At 43.6% G+C, this 23,878-nt stretch overlaps 1 protein-coding gene across 1 annotated transcript in view; it reads right to left on the reverse strand.

Moving 5' to 3' along the window:
* The window catches only part of GPM6A (glycoprotein M6A), a 93,855-nt gene that overhangs the window by 12,548 nt on the left and 57,429 nt on the right, over positions 1-23,878 (reverse strand). The window contains exons 2-4 of the mRNA XM_080662368.1: positions 18,498-18,690; positions 7,840-7,996; positions 1,462-1,615 (exon numbers count right to left, since the gene is read on the reverse strand). Of these exons, the coding sequence (XP_080518494.1) occupies positions 1,462-1,615; positions 7,840-7,996; positions 18,498-18,690 (504 nt within the window). The remainder of the gene's footprint in view (positions 1-1,461; positions 1,616-7,839; positions 7,997-18,497; positions 18,691-23,878) is intronic.

The following is a 23,878-nucleotide window of genomic DNA, read 5'->3' on the forward strand; positions in this document are numbered from 1 at the left end:
TTGGCTTCAGCTGTGGGTGCAGCCATCTTTGTGACCGAGTGATGGTTAATTACCATATTCCCTCTTTATTAGATAGTATAGCTCCCATGGTTTTACAAATGAAGGAAAAGAATTCCGAATAGGGTAGGTGAGCTTGGACTTGACCTTTCCACATTTGTAATTCAGTACCTGCTTCAATAGGAGAGGCAGTGGACTGAAAATCTGGAACACAGACATTGCAGCCAGCCTGCCAGGATTGCATCCTGCTCGGGCACTCACTAGATGTGTAACCATGGGCAAGCCATTTACCCTCCTGTGCCTCAGTTCCGTCATTTACAAGGGATGTAGTAACAGTGTCCCCCCACACAGAACTCTTGTGAAAATTAAACCAGTCGATGTATATAAACCATTTAGAATAAGGGCCACACATAATGAGCCCATATGCACATAAAAAATATTATTGTTACATGAGGTTTCAGCCCTAAATAAAAGTAACCAAAGAGGACTTCTGATTCATTTAACATTCTTTGATTTTGTTGTTATTGCCACCTGAGTGTAACTAGAAAAGCTCGACAATGAACAGAAACCCCCTTGGGTGAGGTGGAAATAGGCCAGTCCAATAGAGACTCAACCCCAGATTGAAACCTTCTTAACTCTTGATTGGATTAGGGTAAGGATGGCTAGAGCTCCCAGCCCGGTCTGCTGGAAAGGTGAATTTAAATCCCTCTGAATGTAAGCTATAAATAACTTTATATTGCTTTATCTATGACACAGTTTAAATGTAAGAATACAGAAACATTGACTATAAATGTATGAATAAAGTGTTTTATATGAAAATTCTAATGAAAAGAAAGCTGGTGTAGCTTTTATAATATCAGACCTAGTAGACTTTAACCCATAAAATAAAACTGAAACTTATAATAGTGACCTATCAATTATTAAGAGTCTTTGTTTCCTGCTCTACTAATTAAAAGAATAAACAAAATCAAATATTAAAACACATTTTGGGGGGGGAAATGTGACTATTTTGATTTGCAGTTTGGGAAATTAAACTCTTTCTAAAATATGGTTAGGTGGCTGTTTCCACTTTGAAAGCCTGATGAGTTCTTTATGAAAAAAATTATAAAACTAAACCAAAAATGCTCAGTATCTTTGTCCTGTTTCAGAAGACAATGAAGTGCATATTTCTGAGGTGATTTTTGGACTAGACCTCATGATATGTACAGCGATCATGGGACCATAAACATAGGCTGCCCCCACTGAGCCTGGGAAAGTGCAAGGAGTCCGATGGGCGATCCCATGTTCACGATGTGAGATCAACTCCCAAGCCGCCTCAAATGCCCACCCATAATCAACAGCAATGCCTTAAAAGGGAAGGGATACTCTGATAGCCTCATCCCTAGGGCAGAAGGTGATTGGCAGTGTTTCTGAGGCAGTTACTCGGGGAAAACACTGTGAGATGTTGTTCAGAGATGCACCTACCGAACTGACGCAGGTCCAGGCAGAGATTGGCCCCCTCCATGAGGGTGCTGTTCCGGCAGATGGTCCACAGGTTGAAGTACATGTAGACGGGCAGGGAGGTGAACGCCGTCACGCCCAGCCAGGCCAGCATGAACAGGTAGGTCAGCATGATGAACTGCAACCGAGAAAAGTCCAGAGAGAACACGTGTCATCCACGGGGAAAGAAGAATTTTTTTGTTTACAATGTGTGATATCGAAGGGTTTCGGTGCTGTAGATACAACACTGGTGAGGGCTGTGGCGTGGGATACAGAAGAGACTCTGAAGGTTAGGAGAATAAACCTGCTGGGGAGTCACCACGGCAGTGGTTGGGATGTACAAGGAGTGATCCGCCTGCATCTCAATGCCCAGTTCATTCGTGCGTTGATCTTATGAATCTGAACACACGTTCTGTGAACTTTAGAAAATATGAACTGGAATATTTAGATTGTGCAAAATGAGTCACAGCTGAATCCTGTTTCAGAAAGAGAGCAGCCTTCACCATCACCTGTGTGCCTGACCTGATGCTAGCAAGTCATTTGCCAGTTACACACAGAACACAGGAATGAACAACAAGACCAAGAGAGAGCTTTTAGGACTACATTCACATCCATATTTCAATGACTGATCCACACTTGTCACTAACGCAGTGTTCGTGGACTGAAGGGATGAGCAAACGGTCACTCAGTTATTGCGCTAATCCTGGTGCTCAGCAGGAGAACTCAGTTCCTGCCTGCAGGGAACAGCCAGGTGTGCAGACATCTTCCAGGTAACTCACCTAGCAGTAGGTTCTTTCAAGCTACAGTCGGTGTTTTTATGATGGGTGTTTTGTACATTTCCCCAATAGGAATACAATTTTCCTTCCCTTCCTCTCTCACAACCCAACCACCCTTAACTATATCTTCACAACAAAACTGGAAGTTGGATAAAGATGTGTTCTGGGTGAAGATGCATGTTTGCATGTGCCAACAAAGCTGAATTTGCCTCCTGAGAGAGCCACTCTTTGCTTATTGTGTCTCATGAGTGAATTGTGGTATAGTTTCATGATCAGAGTCAGAACACCTGGTGACCGGCATGTGTGAACATAAGTATATATAACTCATAATTTGAAATTTGTATACATTGCAAAATGATGCCCAGAGTAAGTCTAGTTAACACACATTTACAAAATGGTTTGTGGGTGGTGAGGACCTTTAAGACCTTCTCTCTTGGCAATTTTCAAATATGCAACACAGTATTGTTACCTATGGCTGCCACGCTGTACATGACATCCCCAGGGCTTATTATCTATAACCGTAAGTCTGCATGTCTAGACTCCCTTCTCCCACTGCTCCTCCCTCCACTCCCAGCCTCTGGCAACCACCAATCTGTTTTCTGGATCTTAAATGAACTAGTATTATCAGAACAGTGTGAGGATTTAAAGACATTCTCCTGATCTTTTTGGCCTTATTAATATCTATTTTTAGATGAAACTCATTGTAAAATTCACCTCCACTTCTTCTGTTTGGGGAATACAGTTAACACAAGCAACAACTGGGAGAGAGAAGAGAATTCCTGGACTTGAAGTCAGGGACTGGGCCGCCCGTATGGGAGCCGGGTACATCCTTACCCTTCAAGATCCCGTCCTCACTCACCAGCTGGGAGTGAGCTGACCTCTGGGGCTGTGATGGAGCCAGAGGAAACTCACCACAGTCCACCATCAATCTAACATCAAAAATAAACTCAAAGGAAGTCGTTTGATTTAGCAAATTGTTAATTATTCTGTATCTCTAAAGGTCAGGTGCAGACAGAGGTGACCTATTTAAGTCGAATCTATTCTTCATGGCCTTGATCAACACTGACTTTTAATTTCCAGTAGCTCGGGCCCTGATTGTAGGGAGGAGGGGAGGACGGGGCCTTGTGGACGTTAGATACATAGAGTGGCCTCGCTGGCTTTCTGTATTTCAGCAACTGCTTTATACATCACTCACACTTATTAAGATGCTACCCTTTTAATTCACCAAGAAATAAAACTCAGTAAAATTTCTCTGAGTTGGTTGACCCTAGCTCATGGATATCGGGTGTAAAACCTGCCATAGAGTGATTGGGATTGGGTGCCAGACTCATAATTAATAGTCAGCACATCTCATTATCACATCATTATTTCAGTGCCATTTCATCAGAACATGCAAATGACTGCCACAGGAAGCATCCTGTTATCACACTTCCTCAGCTGTGCCACACATATGTTACACACGTGCTACCACGTGTTAGCATTCAATTCAACAAGATTGATAGGAGTAATTTCTTAGTCCATGAAATTTAAAGGAACATGCAATTGCTGTTTTGATCTCAACTTGGACATTGGTTGTTGGAGACTGAGCAGGAGGTTGAAGTGCCGACCTGCGAGAGGCCCGCTGTCCCTGCCCGTCGGGAGGAGGCCAGCCTCGATGTTTGCTCCTGGCACGTGTGGCCACTGAGGTCACAGTGTGTGACCTGAGAGCGACTGTGAACGGTAACTGGCTTTTCACCTGAATTCCCATCAGTTTAGCCTTGATGGCTGAGACATTCACAGTTCGTTGAGCAGACACGCACCGCTCAGGTAAAAATGACACCCGAGAAGCCGGCGGCGCTGACAAAAAGCAGCAGGTGGTTCTGACCCAAAGGTTCTGAGCTCCGAACCCCCTCAACACCGGGAAACGGGCCCGCAGGGAACGTGCTGCTGTGACACAGCACACACTCAGGAGGGAGGCAGACCCAGACCTCGGGGACGTGAGCCACATGGAGCTCCTGATGTCTGCGCAGCCTCTCTGGGCACCAGACATGCACGACCAGGTTCCGTGCAGGCCACGGCCGAGGAGGGCCCGTCTCATGAACTGCTTCTGGCACAGAATTTACAAACAACTCACCAACTCGGAACTCAGGACCTGTCACTTCACAGTAATACATTTCCGAATTGTAATCCCTCAATTAAAAGGTAAAGTTATCAGTTCCATCATGCTTCCACTTTAACAAAGGGAGACCGCTGTAGGTTCCATCACTGGCAGAACCAGCTCTGAGCGTTTCCACCCTGTGACCGAGACGTCGCATCAGGTATCAGGGGTCCTCAGACTTTTTAAACAGGGGGCCAGTTCACTGTCCCTCAGACTGTTGGAGGGCCGGACTATAGTTAAAAAAAAACACAACGATGAACAAATTCCTATGTGCACTGAGGGCCCGGGACGCTTCGGCTGCTAAGCAGGACAGGCAGCGGCACCCGGCGGGCCGGATCAATGTCCTCGGCGGGCCGCATGTGGCCCGCGGGCCGTAGTGTGAGGACGCCTGATGGATGCTAAGCCGAGGGGCACAGTCTCAAAAGAATATTTTAAAGTTGAGGCCGATGGAGAAGGTGGCTCACAGGTGAGGCACAGAACGTGAAGCAGACTGTAAGGAACACTCCACCTGCAGGCAGAAAGGAAGCGGCAGAAGGGAAATGGGAAAGAAAGGAAGGGAAGTAGCAGACGGGTGAGTGATAAAGCATTCATTTCCCCTCTGAGTCCATGGAGCCTCACATCCAGCACGATGAGCCAGCTGGGCATGTGGTGGGGAGAGGGGTGCTGGGCATGTGGTGGGGAGAGGGGTGCTGGGCATGTGGCGGGGAGAGGGGTGCAGGGCATGTGGTGGGCAGAGGGGTGCAGGGCATGTGGTGGGGAGAGGGGTGCTGGGCATGTGGTGGGCAGAGGGGTGCTGGGCATGTGGCGGGGAGAGGGGTGCAGGGCATGTGGCGGGGAGAGGGGTGCAGGGCATGTGGCGGGGAGAGGGGTGCAGGGCATGTGGCGGGCAGAGGGGTGCAGGGCATGTGGCGGGCAGAGGGGTGCAGGGCATGTGGCGGGGAGAGGGGTGCAAAGCATGTGGCGGGGAGAGGGGTGCAGGGCTCTGGGTGTGCAGGGGAGCTGGTCTCCGCATGTGCATGGTTGGACAGCCAGGCCTCCCCGCTGGGATGCAGAGGCCTCCCCATTGAGCTGCTGGCCTGAAGAAGGAGCTCAGCTTCTGTGGGGAGCCGGGGAGAGGGGGAGAGGTTGAGCCAGAGGTGGGGGGGCCTGGGAGGAGCCCATGAAGCGGCTGCCACCCTTCCGGTCTGTTGGGAAGAACTGGTGACACAATTGTTACTATTACTGAAAAAATGTGGCTTGCATGTTGGCTTTAAAAATTCTCATTTGAGAGGGCTTTGAGCTGTCTGCACGGCGAGCAGATCATTCATTGACCGTTCTCATGAAACCCCCAGTGCTGACTCCTCCTGCCAGGGTGGCTCCCGGGGGTGAAATCTGCCTGGAGACCCCCTTCTCTGTCATTTCACGGGTGCTTTGGAATCATGGGCCCTGAGCTGCAGGGAGAATTAGAGATGATCCACTGTCTCCTTTGTAAATGAGTGATCCGTGAGCCAGAGGAGCTGAGGGACTTACTAAGGCACACAGATGTGTCACAATGATATTGTCCCACAGAATGGCGGTCACCGGGGGGAAAGCGGGTGGGAGGAGGATGAAGAGGGTAAAGGGGGTCAAATACATGGTGACAGAAGGAGACTTGACTTTGGGTGGTGAGCACAAGATGCAATCAATATACAGATGACAGGTCATAGAGTTGTACATGTGAAACGTATATGTTATTAACCCATGCCACCCCAATAAATTTAAGAAAAAAATACTTAAAAATGAATAATATTGTCCCAATGATAAGAGAAAGCCTATCATTAATTGAATTCACTATCCTTGATTGGCAGTATATAAATGGATCTAAAATCAGATCTGGCTTCTTAATAGAGAAATCGCTTAGTTCTTACTGACAGCCCATTGAATAGCCATATTTTATTTTTTTAAAATTAATCCAAGACCTTTCACTTAACATCCCCCAGATCTGTAATTTGATATTACCGATCCTAAAACCTTAGATATTGCAATAAGCATTGCCCCCCGTCCCCCCAAAGGGTCTTACAAGAAATCATTCCAGAGGCAACCATAGATACTGATGCCACCGGCAAACATACCAGGTTCTGATCGCCACTGACATGAGCAGCATGACAGAACTTGTTACAAGCTGGGGGAAGGTTTGTGGTTCACAGGCTTTTTAAAAAACCTTTTGTGTACGATTGAAATAAATTATATCATTCCTTACTAGAGACATCTTATTTACTATGAAATATGTGCTGAGATGAAATTCATGTTCGTATATAACACTGGAAAAGAAGAAAGCGTGTTAGTCAAGGATGGCAGCTCTGATGTGTCATTACAGGGAAACGATGCTGCATGAAGATGCAAAAGTTCATGCACCCGCATCGCCCTTCACTTTCGCCCTCTTGTGCTTTCAGAGAGGCGTGTGCCCTGGCTGTGTCTGCTCTAGGGCACCGCACATTGGCTTACCATCAGCCATCATACCAATAGGCTTTAAAACCTAAGTTAGCATGACAGTGTAATTCTCACCTCAGATCACGATCAAACAGACATTAGATGATACAATTCCCCCCAAATGTAAGGTACACTACACAGACACGTATTTAAGGAGAAGAGACCCAAGTATGGTCTATAAATTGCAGATGGATTTTTCTGTTATTGGAATTTCTAAATAGTATATCGAAATCCCAAAGCCCTTTGGGAAAAAAAGAATCATAAGTCAATTGACAGTTTTGCTGCCTCTAAAATAGAACCACTTGTGTTGTGTGCGATTTGAGAATGTGAAACTAAATTTTCACATGAAATAATCTTAATGTAGAACATAATATTCTAAGAGTTAAGATAGTGATCAAAGGAGGGAATGTTACTATGTTTAAGAAAAATAGTTGATCTCGGCTGACGTGGCTCAGTGATTGAGCATCAACCTGTGAACCAGGAGGTCATGATTCGATTCCTGGTCAGGGCACATGCCCGAGTTGCGCTCCATCTCCAGTGTGGGGCGTGCAGGAGGCAGCTGATCCATGATTCTCATCATTGATGTTTCTCTCTCTCTCCCTTCCTCTCTGAAATCAATAAAAAAATATATATATATTTAAATATATATTTTTATTGATTTTTTACAGAGAGGAAGGGAGAGGGATAGAGAGTTAGAAACATCGATGAGAGAGAAACATCGATCAGCTGCCTCCTGCACACCTCCCACTGGGGACGTGCCCACAACCAAGGTACATGCCCTTGACCGGAATCGAACCCGGGACCCTTCAGTCCACGCAGGCCGACGCTCTATCCACTGAGCCAAACCGGTTGGGGCAATAAAAATATATTTTTAAAAAATCTTCTTAAAAATCTATTTAAAAAATAAAAATAAAAAAATACTTGAATTCCTGGCAGAGGAGGGCAAGCACGGCGTGCCACGGGAATGTACACACGCAGCGCTGGCGGGGACGGGCAGCGTACCCAGGCGCTGACGCAGCGGCCGCAGGTGGTGATCTTGAAGTCCCCGTACAGGTCCTTGATGGCGCCCGTGGTGAAGAAGCCCTCCACCATCAGCAGGATGCCGTACACGAAGAAGGCGGCCGCGATGCCGTAGATCACGTACTTGAAGATGTCAATCCTGGGGGGAGACAGGGACTGTGTCAGCACCTAGGCATGGCTGACCTGCAGCCAGGGCCCCCCAGCTCACGCCTCCCAGGATCTGTGCACAGGGCTGGCCACGTCTACGTTTCTGCCTCTTCCCTCCCCCGGCCCATCCCGGGCGCACGCCAGGCTGGTCTGGGCGAGGCAGCGGATCCCATTTCCAAAGGTGTTTGCTCAACTCCGGCTGGTAAGCAAGGTCATGGGCATATGAGGCCTCTAATTATGACGAGATGTCAAATTGAAAGACTTATGTATCTATCACCGAGTTTTAAAAACTTACATGGAGAGAGGAGCAAAGCTTTATGGTTAATGACACCTTCCTTTTCAGGAAAGTCACCACCTCCTATTTTTTGTTGTTGTTAAGAGTCAGTTGTGGTTGTATTTTGTCACACTTACTGGAAACCATCCCTCGCATTGTCTGCTGCTGATACCATCACTCATAAAAATACAGTTTCAGAGAGAAGTTGTGAGTTTGATGAGGAAGCCTTTTAGGCAGAATCACTAACAGATAGCACATGGAACTGGGCCTGCGCCACGTTAGAGCATAATCCCATAGAGGAATGGGTAGGTATTCCTTCTTTTCTCACAACCGAGTGCCCGTGGACCTAAGAGAGAGACGCGTGTACTGCCTGTAAGTTGCAGATGGATTTTTCTGTTATTTAAAATAGTGTATGGGAACCCCAAAGCCCTCTCGAAGAAAAACCACAAAGTAATCGTTTTGCTGCCTCTGAAAGCACCCTAGCAGTGGCCCTGGTATGTGGAGAGGCACGCATGCTAGCGAGCGCTCTCTTTCTGCAGCCGGGAGAGCCGTGTACGAGAGGGGCTCTGTTTCATACTGTCCTGCGTCATTTGAGCCTCTCCGCAGAGGTTAGACGGAGTGGAGCAGGTAGGTGGCAGCAATGAGGAGAAAGCCTGTCCAGTTTACACAAGGGGAGAGATGAGGGCATAGACGTTTAGTTCATGCTCATGGAGATTTGCAAACTCTGGATGCTATGACAATATTTTTAAAAATTTATTGTTGAAAGTATTACAGATGTCCTCCATTGACCCCCTCCATCTGTCCCCTCTCCCTCCTCAGCCTTCGCAATATTTTTTTAAAGAACAGCATAAGTGAATTCGTGGCATATAAAAAGATCAAGAAGAGCTTGCTAACATTCAATGTACCCGAGAGATTGTTTAGTGGCTGCTTCCCACTGTCCGAAAATCTAAGTATTGTCACAATTGTGTTTGTCAAGGGCAGTGAGGAAGATGATGTGCATTGCATCAGCCCCTCACGCGTGTCAGAGAATCTGAGGATTTCAACTTACAGATCTAACGGGACATCACAAACACTCTGGAGAGCTTGGCGGAATGGGCTTTCCCGTAAAATGTCCAGGTTAAAATGACATTTAATAATAGATTTTCATTTTTATTTTGGGAATAATTTCAAATCTATTGAAAAGTTGCAGAAAATGAATAGTATGAAGAAAAATTGTACTTCCTTTACCTATTTTATAACATTTTTTCTTACTTCATTGTTTTCTTTCTCTCTCTGGAAAATTATATCTGAACATAGAAAAATGCTCCACAGTAGTTAACTATTTCAGGAAATATATTATTGATATAAGCACACACACACAACCTAACACATACACACAACCTCAACACACACAACTTCAACACACACAACCTCACACACAACTTCATACACAATCACATACACAACCTCACACATACTACTACACACACACACACAACCTCACACACAATCTTTTACTGATTGTTTTTATTTCAACCTATAAGTCATGTTGGTAAAACTGTCATGTTTTCTAATACTTTCTTGAGAAATAGGAATAGATGAATGTTTTCATATATATGTAAATATCATAACCCTAAGCCCAGACTCTTACTCGATGGTGTCCCCAGTAAAGTGAGGAACAAGGAAGTGAAGGACAGTCTCTGCTTCCATGTAGAGCTGTTCTGGGTGTATTTGCCAATTCACCTGGATCAGGGAAAGTAATCCCCGCCATAAGAATGGGAAGAGAACAACAAAACTACCTCTACTTACAAATGATAGATGGTGCACCTGGAAAGCTGTAGAGAATCAATGATAAAACTAATTCAAATAATAAAAGAATCCCGCAGGGTAGTATGATATAAAATTTGCATGCAAAAATCAGTAGCATTTGTATAGACCAGCGGTCGGCAATCTCATTCGTCAACAGAGCCAAATATCAACAGGACAACGATTGAAATTTCTTTGGAGAGCCAAATATTTTAAACTTAAACTTCTTCTAACTCCACTTCTTCAAAATAGACTCGCCCAGGCCGTGGTATTTTGTGGAAGAGCCACACTCAAGGGGCCAAAGAGCCGCATGTGGCTCGCGAGCCGCGGTTTGCCGACCATGGGTACAGACAAATCATACCCAGTTAGAAGATATGCTGGTAGAGGAACATGGGAATTTCCTCTGGAAGTGGGATTGCTGGGTCACATGACAGTTCCTCACTTTGAGGAACCTCCATGCTGACTTCCATAGCAGCTGCGAGAGTGCGCATTCCCAGCAACAGAGCACAAGTGTCCCAAGTCCTCCACAGAGTTGCCGACTCTTGTTATTTTGGGGGTGGGGTGCTGTTTTCCGATTTTTATGTAATGACTACCCTAACTGCTGGGAGGTGGCATCTCACTGTGGTTTTGATGTCTATTTCCTTGATGATGAATGATGTTGAGCGGCTTTTCATGTGCCTGTTTGCCACTTGTCTCTCTTCTTTGGAGAGATGTCTCCTTAAGACCTTTGCCCATTTGTAAGTCTGATAATTGGTTTTGCTATTGAGCGACAGGAGTTCCTTATATGTTTTGAATGTCAATCTCTTATTGGATATGTGGTTTCCGGATATTCCCTCCCGCTCTGCATGTTGCCCTTTCACTCTGCTGTGGTCTTTGCTGCACAGAAACCTCCAAGTGTGATGTAGTCCCATGTGTCTGTTCTTGCTTCTGCCATATACCCAAGAAATCATCCCTAACACTGATGTTATGAAGTCCTTCGCCTCTGTTTTCTTCTAGGAACTTTACAATGTCAGGTCTTACATTTCATTCTATAAACCATTTTGAGTTGATTTTTATGAATGATGTAAGATGGGGGCCAATTTCTTTAGCAAGTGAATATCCATTTTCCTCAAATTCCTTTGCTGAAGACACCATCTTTGCCTCATGGTGTCGTTTTGACACCTGGTTGAAAATCATTTCTCTGTGCATGCAAGGGTTTACTTCTGGGCTCTCAGGTCTGGAACTTCATCACCAGCCTTGTCTGAACTCCTTCACAGGGGCAGCCATGTACTCTTTAGAAAACTCTGACCCTTGGAAATTGGTATATTCTTTATACCAATCCAAACAACGATTTCCCTATAAATTGGAACTCATTGGCCCAAACCTCTCTCTGACCCACAAAGAACAAAGTAAGTTTCCTTTCTACCTGATAATCTTAATATTATTTTAATATAAAATCATGTTCTTATTTGTAACTATTTTTTTCTAAAGTTGCTGTATCCCTGGCTGTTATTAAAGTAAATAGAAATTAGATCTTTGAATTCTAATTCAGCTTGAGATCTACTCAGGTATTTACCTGAAATATCTACTCTAGTTAAAACCTAAGCTCATAGATTCATTACAGGAATAGGTTGGCTCCACTGTGGTCCAGAGACCAACAGACTTTAGGAAGCATGATGGTGGCCATTCAAGTTGTGATACAGCTTCAGGGAAGACATCACCATCCTGATAGCCATGGTCACCACCGTTATGATAACCATGGTCACCACCCTTATGATAGCTATGGTCACCATCATTATGATAGCCATGGTCACCATCATTATGATATCCATGGTCACCACCCTTATGATAGCTATGGTCACCATCATTATAATATCCATGGTCACCACACTTATGATAGCTATGGTCACCATCATTATGATAGCCATGGTCACCATCATTATGATATCCATGGTCACCACCCTTATGATAGCCATAGTCACCATCATTATGATATCCACTAGAGGCCTGGTGCACAAAATTTGTGTGGAGGAGGTGTCCCTCAGCCCGGCCTGCACCCTCTCCAATCTAGGACCCCTCAGGGGATGTCCGACTGCTAGTTTAGGCCCAATCCCACTGGCAATCCCTCTCACAATCTGGGACCACTGGCTCCCAACTGCTTGCCTGCCTGTCTGCCTTGATCACCCCCCTAACTGCTCTCCCCTGCCAGCCTGATCACCCCCAATTGCCCTTCCCTGCCGGCCTGATCGCCCCCTAACTACTCTCCCCTGCTGGCCTGATTGCCCCCTAACTGCTTGTACCCCTGTGCCAGCCTGATCTCACCCCTAAATGCTTGCTCCCCCATGCTGCCCTGATCTCATCCCTAACTGCTTGCTCCCCTGCCGGCCTGATCACCCCTAACCACCTCTGACTTGGCCCCCGCCAATGTGGCTTTGTCCAGAAGGAAGTCGGACATCTGGAAGATGTCCAGTCGACCCAGTATAATTAGCATATTACCCTTTTATTAGTATAGATGGTCACCACCATTATGATATCCATGGTCACCATCATTATGATATCCATGGTCACCATCATTATGATAACCCTGGTCACCACCATTATCACCAACATGTTCATCAAATGTTAGTGCTTATAATGTATAAACCATGTTACAATCATTTTAAAATGCCAACATTAGGAATAGGCAGCATTGGTGAGTCCCTTTTACTGGTGAGGGACTGGGCAGGCAGGTTAAGTTCCTTGTCCAAGGTGAGGCATGTGGAAAGGAGCAGAGACCACAAGAAACAAACCCAGGGAGTTTGGCCCCAGAATCAGCACACACTCTGTTGTCTCTCCGTCTCAGTTCCTCATGGTTTGGTGGTGGTTGTGGTTTTATTTTAGTGAGGGGTTTTAGACACTCATTCCAGAACTACCAGTCTGGCTGAAATATTGCCCAAGGAGATGCTCACTGTTTATTTCATCAGAAGTTAGGAATTCAGTACGGTTTTCTAACTGAAGTTCTAGCTACAACTGAAATTAGTTTTGACTCTCCACAACTAATCAATAATCTCACATCAATACTAATCTGCCTGATCCTCGAACTTCTTATAATTAGAAGACTTCAGCCATCTGGTGTCATTATCAACCCCCCGGGTCAGAACACATGGTTTGCGCGTTGCAGTGCTTTCCATGAGCCTATGAAACCTGGGTTTATCGTGCCATGAATTCCTGCTTTCCTTTCCTGCTCACTCCCATCATTAACTTACTGATAACCGTTTCCCATTTCATTAACACCCAAGGAATCAACATGAACAGCAAGCAGACAAAGATTTATACACTCATTACATTAGTTGAGAGCAAAACCAGTATATCTATTTTCCGAGCTTTCTGCTTTCTTTTGCTTTAGCCAGTGATTCTCAACCTTCCTAATGCCGTGACCCTTGAATACAGTTCCTCATGTTGTGGTGACCCCCAACCATAACATTATTTTCGTTGCTACTTCATAGCTGTAATTTTGCTACTGTTATGAATCGTAATGTAAATACCTGTGTTTTCTCATGGTCTTAGGCTCTACAGCAGTGGTTCTCAACCTGTGGGTCACAACTCACAGGTTGAGAACCGCTAGCAGGGTCCCCTAAGACCATCGGAAAACACAGATATTTACATTATGATTCATAACAGTAGCAAAATTACAGTTATGAAGTAGCAACGAAAATAATTTTATGGTTGGGGGTCACCACAACATGAGGAACTATATTTAAGGGTTGCAGCATTAGGAAGATTGAGGACCACTGCTTTAGGCAAACAGGAACTAATTTTTATGTGTGCATTAAATATCAAAGAATTCACTATCTAGTAAGCTCAGTTTTTAATGCATTGACCTCAAGTGACAGTCTTAACATTTTGAAAATGAAATATAGTCACTCTGGAAATCAATAGTACCAGTTGCCCAGCCCTCACTATAATCTGTCAAAACCCTGATGCAATCCCTGTTTCACACATTTTAGGGGGAAGGGGTGTGTACTTGTGAGTCAGGCTGTCCCTTGCTCAGTCCTCAGGAAAGTTATTCAAGAAGCCAAGTCACTGAGCCAAGTTAGTGGTTGGAATTCTTTGATATCTAATTCTCTAGCCAGTTTCCATATTTCATTGTCCTATATGTGGATCTGATTTGCAAAAGTTAAATACCTACCGTACGTACTTGCTCACTCAGTCAAGAGACCCCTACGGAGCACAGTGATAACACCTTGCCAAGGGGCTCGCCAATGACAAAGTCCGAATCACAAACCAGAAAACAGGCCTCCGCTTGTAGCTGAATGCGGCATAGCTTTGAGCTGTATCCCGTGCTGGGAGGCCTAACCGGCTAAGTGGGACAATAGAAGTTGTACTTGGAGTGTGGGAATAATTCCCCAGCGGGAACAGTGGGTGAAATTACATACTCATTGTCACAACCATTTGCAGCCAGCAAATGACCATGGACTTGCCATACGAAACCGGCAGATTAAGGGAGGAAAAGCTTCTGGGAAAACAAGTAAATGAGGAGGAGCAGAGTGAGTTTTAAATACATATCAACGAGTCACAAATCTTTGAGAAAGTCACTCTTTCCCTCTCTAGAGAGGTCTCCACACCCCAAGTAGCATTTGACAAAATGATTGGTGGGTGGTGTCAGCTGAAGAATAGGAGCTACATTTTAGATTTCAGATCATCATCCATTGGTGAAGGCTAATGGTATTTAGAATTTTATGCCTAAAATAGAGATTGCATGAGAATGGAGGTGATTTGCAATTCATTCATGAGAAGAAGGTTTGGATGCTAGACAGATGGCTAGTGAAACGGAAGAGTCAGATTTCAGTGTGCCAGTCCTTCATGATTGCCGTAGACTCGGAGACAGTGACCACCTCGAGATGTGTGTATGTGTGTCAGAGGAGGTGGAAGACAGGGGTCTGGGACAATTGGTTTTATCTTTGGGTTCACACACCCAGCAAACAGGCTTCTTTCCCTTTATAAGCATATGGGGTAGAAGTGCTCAGTTTGACTGAATCAAGCATGAGAACGATGGAGAAAAGAAATGGACTCTGTAATCACTAAGGCTGGCCAACAAGTCTTTCCTCCACAATCATTCTCTTACTCATTCTTTCCAAACCTGCCTTAGCTTATTTCCAAGTGTGCTTTGCCTGCAATCAGCTTTCACTTACCTCTGCTCTATATCCCCTATTTCACTTCTGTGTCTTATCTGTTCTGATGGCTGATATCCCTGTAAGGCAGCCCCACCTGGGGTAATCTCTACCTTGTCTGAACCTTTATGAAATCTTTGAATGTATCCACTGGTACTAATTATACCGCGTAGTTAATGGTGCGCATCTTCCCTCTGTGTTTTCAGGACCTGTTTGTTGACAGAATCTCCATTCATTTGGTAGCATCACAGGGTCTGGTATAGGAATTCTGGTTATTTGAAGTCTGACAGGAGAGATCATTTGAGCCCTTGCTTTTATTCCTATCAACATGGCATTCTTTCCATTCCAACCATGCATTATTGGTTTTGCATTTCAATTCCAATCTAAGAGAGCAGCTTTTGGTAAAAGTGCCAAATTGAGCATGGTCTCTGACGTCTCTCCTGAACTCCCTCGGAGCTTTAGCAGAGCTCTGTGGTATATTAAATTTTACTGTATAAATGTCAAATAAATATCTTGACAATTGGTTTCCAATAAATGTGTACAACCATCTCATGACATTTATTAGGCTTGTATTTCTTTAAATTATCTATCCCAAAACTAAAGTTAGCAATTTGGGTGTAGTCTAAATACAGAGAATCTGGAGATTTTAAGGACATCTGTGGTAGCTTAAAATAATGCACAGTGAAAATATATTTTGTCCAGTGTAGGCTGAAATAAAACGAAAAAAGAAAATGTCAGTTTTATAACATTAAAATATATCCATGCAATCATTTTCTTAAGGTTCTATAATAATCCTGCAATAATCCAAATCATTTTCAATAGTTTAATTATATTTCAAATGATGAAGATCATTTATAAACTCTCAAGTATCAATTCATGCTATATAGCCAATATAATGGAAATTGATAAATTGTCTACTGTGGGCTTAAAGAAATAAATGTAATGGATAATGCTATTTTTTCAGAACTATCATTTCCATTTGTCAGTGACAGAGAAACTCTAAATTGATACTTCAGAGTTAGGGAATATGTTTTTTTTTTCCTATTTTATATGTCTGCTAAATTCCATTTTAAAAAAAATCTTCATTGTTGAAAGTATTACATATGTCTCTTTTTCCCCCATTGACCTCTCCTAGCTTACCCCTGCCCCCCATCCCAGGCCTTCAACCCTCTATACAATTGCTAAGATTTCAAAACAGCCTAAGTGCCCATCAGCAGATGAGTGGATTAAAAAACTGTGGTATCTACACAAGGGAATACTATGCAGCTATAAAAAACAAATAACTCATACAACTTGCAATAGCATGGATGGACCTGGAGAGCATTATGCTAAGTGAAATAAGCCAGTCAGAGAAAAGTAAGTATCACATGATCTCACTCATATGTGGAATCCAATGAACAACATCAACTGATGAAGAAAAATAGATCCTGAGACATAGAAGCATTGAACAGACCATCAAACCTCAGAGGGAAGGCAGGGGTGAGTGGGTGGGTGGGAAGAGATCAACCAACGAACTTGTATGCATATATGCATAATCAATGGACACAGGAATATGTTTTTAAATATATCTAGTTTTTAAGTAAGTGGCTAATCAGCTCCCTCCTCCGCTTAATCACTGTGTGTGTGTGTGTGTGTGTGTGTGTGTGTGTGTGTGTGTCAGGGGTAGTTGGAGGTGGTCTTCAACTTTTAAGTACCAGTATATTTTAGATCAACACAAATATTTCAACTTCCCTTTCACTAAAATATTTGCTACCACTCAGGGTACCTGCCCTCCACCCACCAGTAGGGAATTCTTGCCCCGTGACTTGATAGTAATGTGCATCTCCTTTTCTCTTTTCATGGACATAAGCAACTTTAATAAATAAAGTAACAAGTATAACTTATGAGCAATACTTTGCTCAAGACAATCTATGTATCTATAGCTGGTGGGTTATTTAAAAATTATCAATATGTTATATTTTCTGAAATTGGGGTTGGAGAAAAGTTATCTTCTAGTTAGAAAGTTGTCCACCTTGCCCAAGTGTTGTCTTAGACTAGGGTCTGAGGTGATAATTATACCTGGCCAGTAGGAACTGCCCTGGTAAATAAGAATGTGATTAATCCCTTTTTGATCGAGTTATATAAGTCAAAAGCAAAGTCACCCTTACCAGCCATATAACCACCAAGACTTGTAACTCTAAAAGCATCTCATTCCAGAAAAATTATACACATTAAGAAGGTTTTAACTTATTTAGAATGGCAAAATAAAGCAATGTGAACAGCACAGTCTCAAGAAGCGTGAACTAAATGCAAGAAGCTGTGTGGGCAAGAAATTGCCAAATCTATGATCTGAACTGGGAATTGACTGGAAAGTAAGTTCTTCTGTAGTTCTGTTCTAAATGTTTGCTCCCTATAATGTCAGGCAGTCAGGGACTGAAGCTTGAACAACAAACTCTTTTCTCCCTCCAGACTATGCCCGCATTCTCTTTTTAAACAACATTAACATCCCCATAATTTAGTGGCCCCAGGAGTTTACATGCTGTGGGTAAAGTGTGCATTTGAAGAGGAATTGGTGCCGGTGGAAAGGGGCTCATTGTGTCTTATGACTTGTCCTTTTGCAGGAGTCAATAAGGAACCTTTCACCATGTTTTCTTAGTAGTCACCTCAATCCTGTGATACAGGAAAAGAGAGTTGATAGGACACCCATGGTTGGGTACCCAGCGAGTCTGGGTGATTTTCCTAGAGTCAGCAGCAGAGTCTCCGTTTACACCAGGCCCTGTGCTCCATCTTGTGCTCTATCCCAGTGGTCGGCAAACTCATTCGCCAACAGAGCCAAGTATCAACAGTACAACGATTGAAATTTCTTTGGAGAGCCACATTTTTTCAACTTAAACTTCTTCTAACACCACTTCTTCAAAATAGACTCGCCCAGGCCGTGGTATTTTGTGGAAGAGCCACACTCAAGGGGCCAAAGAGCTGCATGTGGCTCTCGAGCCGCAGTTGGCCGACCACGGTTCTATCCTATTAGCAAAGCCTCTGCTCAGATGACAAGAGTAACAGAAACTTGAGCAATCCACTTAATGGTAACTGAATTTTGGGTAAAGCATTACAGTCAAGGAACACACAAATTAAGTCCAAATTAAGTTGGGCTCTGATCTTCTGCTCTGCAGCATGTGCTCGTGGTCAGGGTCAATGTCCTTTGGACTCGTGTACATAACCTAAGAGAATTCTGCTCGTCTATATAACATTGCCTCACTTAACTCTATTTCACACACAGCAATGTGTACATATACTCTGGAAATGAGAAGCCACACAGAGCGACCTACATGGTAAAGACGTCCAGTGTGTCTCCGGCAGTTCTCGCCATCTCGAAGTAGGTTTGCAGGATGTTGACAGTCCCAGAAAGCGCCTCATGACCGCAGCCACAGAACAGGGCCACGCCAGCATACAGCAGGATGGTGGCGATCAGAGAGGCGTAGGGAATGCCTCCCAGGCATTTAATACAGCACTCGAAACACCCTGCACAAGGAAGCAGAAAAAAGTCATAAATTAGTATTTTTTTGTTCATCTAATTTATTTATTTTTTTCGAATTTCAGCATTATGGGAAAGTGTATTTGCATTTGTAGATGCCATCAGGTCAACCCTGTCAATCAAGTCCTATGTTGCCCTGAAGGGTATAAATATCAAGTTCCTTAATTATGAACCTTCCTCCAGACAAGAGAATGATGGCATCTGCTGATGGCTTCCTTCTCTAACCCAAACGAACAGAAGCCCTTCCTTGCCACCCAGACGTCCGCTAACAATGAATCTACACAGATATGCACGCAGGTCATTCCATCTCGACTCATTGCTCTCAAGTTTCACATGCTAAAGCTTTTATTTAAATGAAATTCATTCTTCTGAACTCCCTGTAGATGTATTTTTTAAAAAAATATATTTTATTGATTTTTTACAGAGAGGAAGGGAGAGAGATAGAGAGTTAGAAACATCGATCAGCTGCCTCCTGCACACCTCCTACTGGGGATGTGCCTGCAACCAAGGTACATGCCCTTGACTGGAATCGAACCTGGGACCCTTCAGTCCACAGGCCGACGCTCTACCCACTGAGCCAAACCGGTTAGGGCTAGATGTATATTTTTTAAACATTGATTCAAAATCTGTTATTTGGGAACCCAACTGCGTGAACTTTCGCCAGCAATTTTTAAACGTGCAAGAGCGGACTGGGCAATGCCAGTGTCCTGCCCGTGGTAAAGCAACTTATTTCAGAATCCTTTTAGTTCCGATGTTGAGGTCTGTTGCTCTCCTAGTGACTCGTAATGCAAATCTGTTCCTTGCTGTGCTGCATGATAAGCAACATGAGAAAGGTATTGGCACAGCGGGAAAGAGAGAGCAGGGCAGGTTAGCATGCTGGTCCACCATTCTCTATTCTTTCAATTTCACCGTTTGCAAAAAGGTGATAGTAAGATTGTCCTCAAATGATTCTTTTGAGCATTAAATGAGTCAATAGTGCATGACAGAGGAGCTACTCAAGAAATGTCTACCATTCTTAGACGTAACTTTAACATGAATATTGACTGTTATTGTGCTGCAATACGGCTTTCAAAATTGTTTTGACCACAGTGACCACTTTTGAAGTTTTGTCACTTTAGCCTTGATTTTCAAAAGGTGCCTTTGAACATTTAGTCTGAGAAATCAAAAAACCATTGTTGTTAATATTCAAATTAAGCACCAGAATTTTCTAGGTGACTTATAGATATCTTCCAAAATTTGACTAGAAAGCCTAAGTCTGTATGTTTTGCAGTAAGAAATACTGATGAGCTACCTACTGTGTGCCAGCCACTGGTGAGAGGTCACAGTTAGGTCAGAGGGCTGACAAGCTACAAGGAAGATGGTTTGCCTCACCTCGGGCCACCTCTGCCCCCCACTCCTTCCCCCGACACCTCCTACTCCAAAGGTTTCCTCCTACTTCTCTCCTTTGGGAAATCCTTGATGGAATATTTTTTTCCGGAATGTTGAAGCCTCTCAAAAACTCTCCACATAACTGCCTTTTTCTTTCCTCAGAAACGAATGGGACTGGAAAATGCATTGTTATTTATTGTACGTAAGTCCTAGGAAGATCTGTGTGCATTTTATCTGGAACACCTATATGTTTGTAGCAACATATGATACATGCAATGATTGCAAAGTTCCAGTGAGCAGTAACTTCATATTCAGAGGGTTATTTAAATACTGACTGTTGAACTGGCTTTCTTAAGAGAATTACAGCTCATCTCATCTGCTCCAGAGGAGACTAAAAAGAAAGGAAGCCGGGACACCTCCCTGCTTCCATAGCGTTGCCTGTACAGGAAAAATCATTTCCTGAACACTCCTCCCCCAACACACACACACACACACACACACACACACCCCAGGTGGGGAAGTAGGAAAGGTTAGAACAGCTTGACTCTTCATACGATAGGAGGAAATATCTCCAGCAGATGGAGGAGACCAGTGTGTGTAGTATCTGAATGTCACTGAACACAGTTGTGGGTAGAGATGAACAGAGTAGCGGAAGAATCTTTGAACTATTCTCAGTCTCGCCATGGTGTAAAATTGACATCTTACTGATCATTTAAAAATTAAAAATGACAACAAATAAAATTAGTGCCAACTCAAGGAAGAGTTACTCCTAATTTTGGCAAGCGCCTCAAACAGCCCCATGGTCTCAAATCCCATTCCTTTGTGATTTCTCTCCCTGATTGTTCTCGAAGAATTCGATACAGATTTGTGAGATTGCTAGTACAGGCATGGAGGTGTCAAGACCAGAATAACAAGTTCAACAAAACCCTTCAGAATGGAATTTCAAATCTAAAGAAAAGGGTCCAAACATCAAATTTCTAGATAGGAATTACCTTTGCTGGGTCCTAGACCTAACGCATATAACAATAAAGATAAAATCAGGAGGAGTTGGGCTTAGGAGCAAATGATGTGGTTAAACTCACAGATGATCACCGAAACTGCCACGGAGGACATCTGGTTCATTCCATTACTAGTTCAGAGTTAGTTTCTACTCATTTCACATTTTCCTGATTGAGGTTTAGATGGACCAATACTAGCCTCCATGCCAGCAAGTTATTCCTAGTTACCTAGACTATATATTCCTAGAGTGTGAGTGTGTGTGCGCGCGCGTGCACACGTGCGCTATTAGTGTCACAGTCATTAATTATGGCTTTAATTGAGTAGTGACGTTTAAATTTAGAAAAACATGAGATAAATTGCAATGCTGAGTAACCCTAAATTGATAACCCTGAGTTAACAGGCATTTCCAAATGAGTTTAAGATCTCCAAATTAAATGGAAATCTTTCTTTTATTCCCTGTTTAAATGCTGCCATTTAAATTGCTCAGAATTATATTACCCCTATTGACAAACACACATTCCTCTAAACCTCCATTCTCTCCAGGTCACGCTAGAACCTTTCAGTTTACTAGCAAGTCCTGGTCCTCTGCGAAACTGTCACTCAAAGTAAGAAACTCTGAGTACCTCATCTTGCACAGTTTGCACTTGTGATGGACTAATTACCCTGAGCTTCTGCAGGGCCTGAGTTGCCTGTTGGATCGAAACGAAGACTCTCAGAGCTCCCATCTGGGAAGCAGTGCATCATCTCAGCATTTTCTCCAGCTGCCAGAAGCCCACGTAGTTGCTGGCAGGGGAGGGAGCTTCTTCCCACCCACAGTGAGACACAGCCTTGGCAGAGCAACAGCGTTGCCACAGCAACCAGGCTCCTGGGCCCAGGATATGCTCCCAACCCTCCTTCTTAGAGGCTGTGGATTCTGCTGCCACCCATCACCACATTGTCACTGCACCTCAGATGAGAAACCAGTCTGTTAAATCAATACCACTGAGAGCGTCCTGAGTGGAGTGTGGGCACTGGAAGGAAACACCTTTCTTCAGAAATTATAAAGACAACAGAGAGTCCTTTGCACCAGAACCATTTTCAGGACCAGATATAATGAGAATAGGGCCCATTGATTCTTGAATAGAGGTAATGGTTCAAATGTTGAACACGGAATTTACATGGGACTAGAAGTGCCTGTAATACACAAAGAAGCATTCCTCCGATCCAGTGCCTAGTTGCATTTTCTCAAATGAATCAACACTAAATTAAAGGGAATAGGAGACCTTCAGCACAGTCTGAAACATTAGCACTTGCCCAATGCTTTGTGGGTTTATAAGTTGACTTATCTCAACACAAAAATGACTAAGGAAATAAAAACTCTTGAGCTAGCCTATGTTTCTTAAAGATGAGCTATATGGCTAATTTACTTCCACTTAAACATTGTGAAATAAGCACAAGCCCACAGATGCTCCAAAATAAATGGGAAAGGAATCTAACCCAACAGAACGGGCATGGGAGACAGAGAGCCGAGAAGACAGACCAACACAATGGTGGCCCATCGAAAGGAGGTTGACAAAGGAGATTGACAAGAGACTGGCAGTATATTCATTGACAAGCTTTCTGAGCACCATTTACCAATGAGCTGATTCTTCTCTCCCATCCTACAGCATCACCTTGTCATTACCAAGCACCCAGAGAGGCTTGGGTTTGTCTATGGGCTGTCCCTGGGCCACACCACACGGCCCTATAGTAGGTCTTGCTTTGGTGGAGGAATTGCCCACCTTGTTCATCTTCCTCCTGTGTGTCATGCTATTCATGGCCCTCTTACAATAACATATACACTTTAGGGACAGTTCATCTGATTCCACAACTTAACTCATTGGGATTCTGATTGCTATTTTCATCGTGATTTTGCATCTAAAAATTTTGCAAAATTCTTTGGGACCCTCTGAATTATTTTCATTTTGTGAATTATTTTGAGAGTGTTATGTTGATAATCATACCATCTGTGAAAATTTTGAGCTTTATCTCTTTTTGTTCTTTGTACCTTCTCGTCTACTTTTCTATTGACTTTGTTGGGTAAAATGCAGCGAGGAGAGTGGTTAATGAAAAAAAAAGGCACCTTTTCTTGTTCCTGATATATTTTTTAAAAAAGCACTTTTCGTGCTTTACCATGAAGTGTAATGTCTGCTGTTGGTTTATTGGTTATGGAAAGTAAGGTCTTTTTAATTCTGAATTCCATAACATGCTTTTATCCCCATCTGTTGAAATAATTTTATGTTTTCGTTTTTTTCTCTGCCATTTCAATCATTATTTTCTAATTTAAACTAAACTTGAATTCTTGAGAAAAATCCAACTGAATCATACTGTATTTTTTAATGCATTGCTGAATTTGTCATGCTAACATTTTGTTCAATACTTTTGCATTTACCAGTTCATTCCAGAAATAGTTATTCAGCCCTCACCAGGCACTGAAATAAACAAAACGCCTACTTTCATCCTAGGGGTGGGAGACAGATAATACACCAGAGGCAGAAGTGATACATGTGAGACTGTGACAAGTGCAGAGAAGAAAACAAATCAGGGGAGAGGGATAGGGACTATCGGCCTAATGGCTTCAGTGTCCGTGTTTTCCAGGGAAGGAATCACTGAGAGGACATTTTCAAAGAGACAGGAAGGAGGTAAAGGAGCCTTGCAGGAGGCTGTTATCTACGAGGCTGTCTGGGAGAAGGGGCTTCAGAGGAAAAGTCAATGCCAATGTCCTGAGGCCAGTATAGGCCCAGAGAGTTTGAGGAAAATCTGAGAAGCCAGGGGTGGTAAAATAGATAG

Source organism: Plecotus auritus, assembly GCF_963455305.1.
Source record: "Plecotus auritus genome assembly, chromosome: 3".
Taxonomy (NCBI): domain Eukaryota; kingdom Metazoa; phylum Chordata; class Mammalia; order Chiroptera; family Vespertilionidae; genus Plecotus; species Plecotus auritus.